Below are 3322 nucleotides of genomic sequence, written 5' to 3'. Positions count from 1 at the left end.
CCAGAAGATCCAAATTCCCCATCATGTGCCCATTTCTCTGGGCCACGCTGTGCTTTACACAGCAAGGCTGACACATTGAGATGATAAATCCCTCACCCAAAGTGAAGATTTGTCCAGTGAACGATTTAGAGAGATTTAAAATCAGCCTGGCAAACCATGAAGGCTTGTTCTTACCTGATGTGGGTTTTACTCTTGAATGGGAGGAAACTGGGTTATTTGGTCACCCAGAAAAGATTTCTTGGTCTTGTTATTCATGTCAGATGTATAAATTCTCCTCGGTGGAGTCTCTCTTCATTAGAAGTGATCCCAAGAGGTTTTACACGTTTCTCTCAGGATGTCTAAAGGATTGTTTTATCCATCTGAACTGCAGGGAGCTCCAGGGATGAAATGCTCCAAGCATGTCACAGGAGAATTCTTTGGAATAATAGTGGAAGCGTTTTGCATCCTGCAAAACCCACCTGCTCTGTGTTTCAGTTCTTGGGGGAATCCAAAAGAAATTGGGATTAAAACTGTCATTTATTGGCTGAAGCTTTCCAGGCAGCCACAAGAATTTGCAGCCCATGAAGATGGCAAATGTCAGATTGGGCATTTTGCTCAAAGGCTGATAGATCCCATGTGTTTTTTTTTTAATCACCACCACAATTTCTCTCAAACCAACTTTCCCAGGCTTTGTGGCAAGCAGGTCTTTGTACCCACTGACTCCCCGTTCATAGCCCTCAGGCAGGAGACCAGCTCCTCAGGGACCAGTGTTTGCTCCTGAACATCCCTGGCCAACGTTTGTCCCCACTGGTTCTCCAGGAGAGACCCAGGTCCCCCCTGGGCTGAGCTGAACACGTGGCTTTGCCCACTCCGGCTGCTGTTTAAGATGAGGTTGATCTTCTCCAGCAGACAGACGTGGTGGCCTCCTCCCTCCCCATCCCACAGGTGAGGAACAGGGCTTGTGTAGTCCTTGAAGAAGACGTTCAGCTCTGGCTCTGGGAGGGCTGCAGGGGGTTGTGTTGGGTCAACGTTGGCAGCTACGTACCCCAGCGGGTTCGTGTCGGACACCTGAGGTTTGTAGTCACTGATCTGCTGGGGGGTGGTGATGTTGGTGGGCACCATGCTCCTCGGGTGCTTCTCGTCCTTGAGGACCTCTCTGCTGGTCTTCCTCCTGGTGGCCACGTTCTTGTACTCCTTGTGCACGGGCACTTCCTCAATTTCCATGACTGCAGGGTCACTGGCATCCAAGAATGGCTCATGGAAGCTGTGACTTGGGAAATCACTCTTTTCCTGGAAAAAAAACAATGAGTGTAGTGACCAACTGGCAAATTTTACCATCAGAAGAGCTGTCGTTAGAGTGTCCCAAGGAAGGAACAGGGTAATGACTTGTTGTCTCCATCTCATGTTCCTTCCCACTCATTTCATCCAACCCCCCAGTGAAAGAGACTGCAGTGAGGTGGACAAAGGCAGTTGTGCCTGTCTCTACACTTCTTCATGCACTTCAAGGGTCAACTGTCTCCACTAAATGAAGAATATTTGAGGCAAAGTTTAAAGACCCTTCGAGCTTAATCCTCTCTCCCCATTGGATTTTCTCACAGCTCTGGAGCAAGCTTTAATCTAAGGGCAGATAAGTGAAGAAAAGCTGGGAGATAATGGTGCAGTTACCTGGAGTGACTTCACCACGTTGCTGTTTTCCATGTGGGGAAAGTCTTCAACCAGCCATTTTGGCAAGAGTGACACAACGATGGAGTTAATTCTTTACAAGAAATTAAAAAAAAAAAAGAATGAAACCCAAGATGTTAGTTCATTTTATTAGTCACTTCTTCTTCAGGCAGGATGAAATTGTCCCCTGGAAGGAGTGGCACATGAAGTGCATCCATCCTTCAGGGATGGCTTGGAAGCCCCAGGTTTGCCCTGTGTGGTGGGTTTCCCCATTTGAACTCCAGTTCTTCACTTCTCAGGATTATTCAGTACTTATAGGGAGTCTATAAAGAAGGTGGAGACAATCTTTTGAGCAGGGCCTGTTGGGACAGGACGAGGGGGGATGGCTTTAAACTCAAAGAGGGAGATTTAGACTAGAAAGAAGAGGGTGGTGAGACCTTGGCCCAGGCTGCCAAATGAAAATTCCTTGCAAGAGATTTGGATTTGGCTGAGCTTTGCTGAAGTTCTGCTGCATTGCTGAGTGTGAAAAGAGCCTCTGGTGCAGCTGAAGTGCTCGTGTTTCACAATTCCACTGAGAGCAGAAGAGTCTGCCTGGCCTTGAGAACTGAAAGAGGCATCAGCCCCTACCTCCAGGGCTCCTCTCCCCTATTTCTTGCTTTGTGGGGAAGAGCCAACCAGTAGCTCTGTGCCACAGAGGTCCCCCATCCCCCAGGGTTTGGGGACAGCAGTGCCTGGATTCCTGCACAGCCCTATTCCAGTTAAACCAGCACGCTGGGATAGATGAGCACTGGTTTGGGAGGGTGCCTTGTCAACAGCAGTGCTAAAAAACCAGCATGAAGATCCTTTTGAGTCTTCCAGCTGCTCCACTCTCTGGACCTGAAGGTCCAGCCCTGAGGAGCTTCAGCATCCCCACCTCAGTCACAACTGGGAGGAACAACTCCTGGGATAAACCTGCCCTGCAGAGATTTTTTTTTCCTCTCTTTTTCTACCCCTGCCCTTATATCTCTGCAATAACGTGTGTTCCTAAGACTGGCCTTTAGAAAGGAATGATTTTGTACTTTTTTGGTTGGTCTCTGCCTTAGTGTGGAGCACACAAATGTCTTTTTTTTTGTACAGCAATCTGATTAATGGGTGAAGCTGCCCTTGGTAAGAGCAGGCTGTGGGGAAAAGGACCAGATTCTGTAGTTAACTTTAAATTATTCTGGAAGAAATATATGAGTTGAACATAAAAAAAATGCAGAGGAAAAAGCAATACCTTTTTCTGGCTGACTTTTTAAGCATCAGAGCTACAAAAACCACTGATAAGATGACCACGGTGACGCCCAGTCCCAGGAAAACTCCAACATCATCATCTGAGAAAGGACAGAGAGGAAAAAGCTCAACAGGGTGACCTTGCTCCACCACCTCATCTGCACCACGTTCAGGGTACCCAGGGTGGTGTCCAGGTGGGTTTGGGATTTCTCCAGAGCAGGAGACTCCACAAAGTTGTGCTATATGTTAACATCATCTCACATCTTCCTTGTTTTATCTCCTACTTAGTGTGAGTCTCATAAGAAAGCAAAACTCAAGGCATGCATGATGTGGGTGATCCTCACCCGTGACAGCCCTGCAGCCTTTCCTGCCACGTGGATCATGTCCCCATCATGTCAAAAGTTGCTTTTCAGGCCCTGACCTCTCCATA

The 3322-nt window shown here is 47.8% G+C and overlaps 1 protein-coding gene across 1 annotated transcript in view; it reads right to left on the bottom strand.

The window, feature by feature from the left end:
• LOC103778347 (interleukin-12 receptor subunit beta-2-like) overlaps positions 1-2993 on the bottom strand; it is a gene marked incomplete at both ends in the record, with an annotated part of 31199 nt that extends 28206 nt beyond the window's left edge. Inside the window, 3 exons of the mRNA XM_008945930.1 lie at positions 693-1269; positions 1645-1735; positions 2897-2993. Coding sequence (XP_008944178.1) covers positions 693-1269; positions 1645-1735; positions 2897-2993 — 765 coding nt within the window. The remainder of the gene's footprint in view (positions 1-692; positions 1270-1644; positions 1736-2896) is intronic.
• Between the last annotated feature and the right edge of the window lie 329 nt (positions 2994-3322).

Source organism: Merops nubicus, unplaced genomic scaffold (assembly GCF_000691845.1).
Source record: "Merops nubicus isolate BGI_N331 unplaced genomic scaffold, ASM69184v1 scaffold5938, whole genome shotgun sequence".
Lineage (NCBI taxonomy): Eukaryota > Metazoa > Chordata > Aves > Coraciiformes > Meropidae > Merops > Merops nubicus.
Note: the sequence above shows the minus strand (reverse complement) of the source record. Positions and strands in the feature narration are given on the sequence as shown.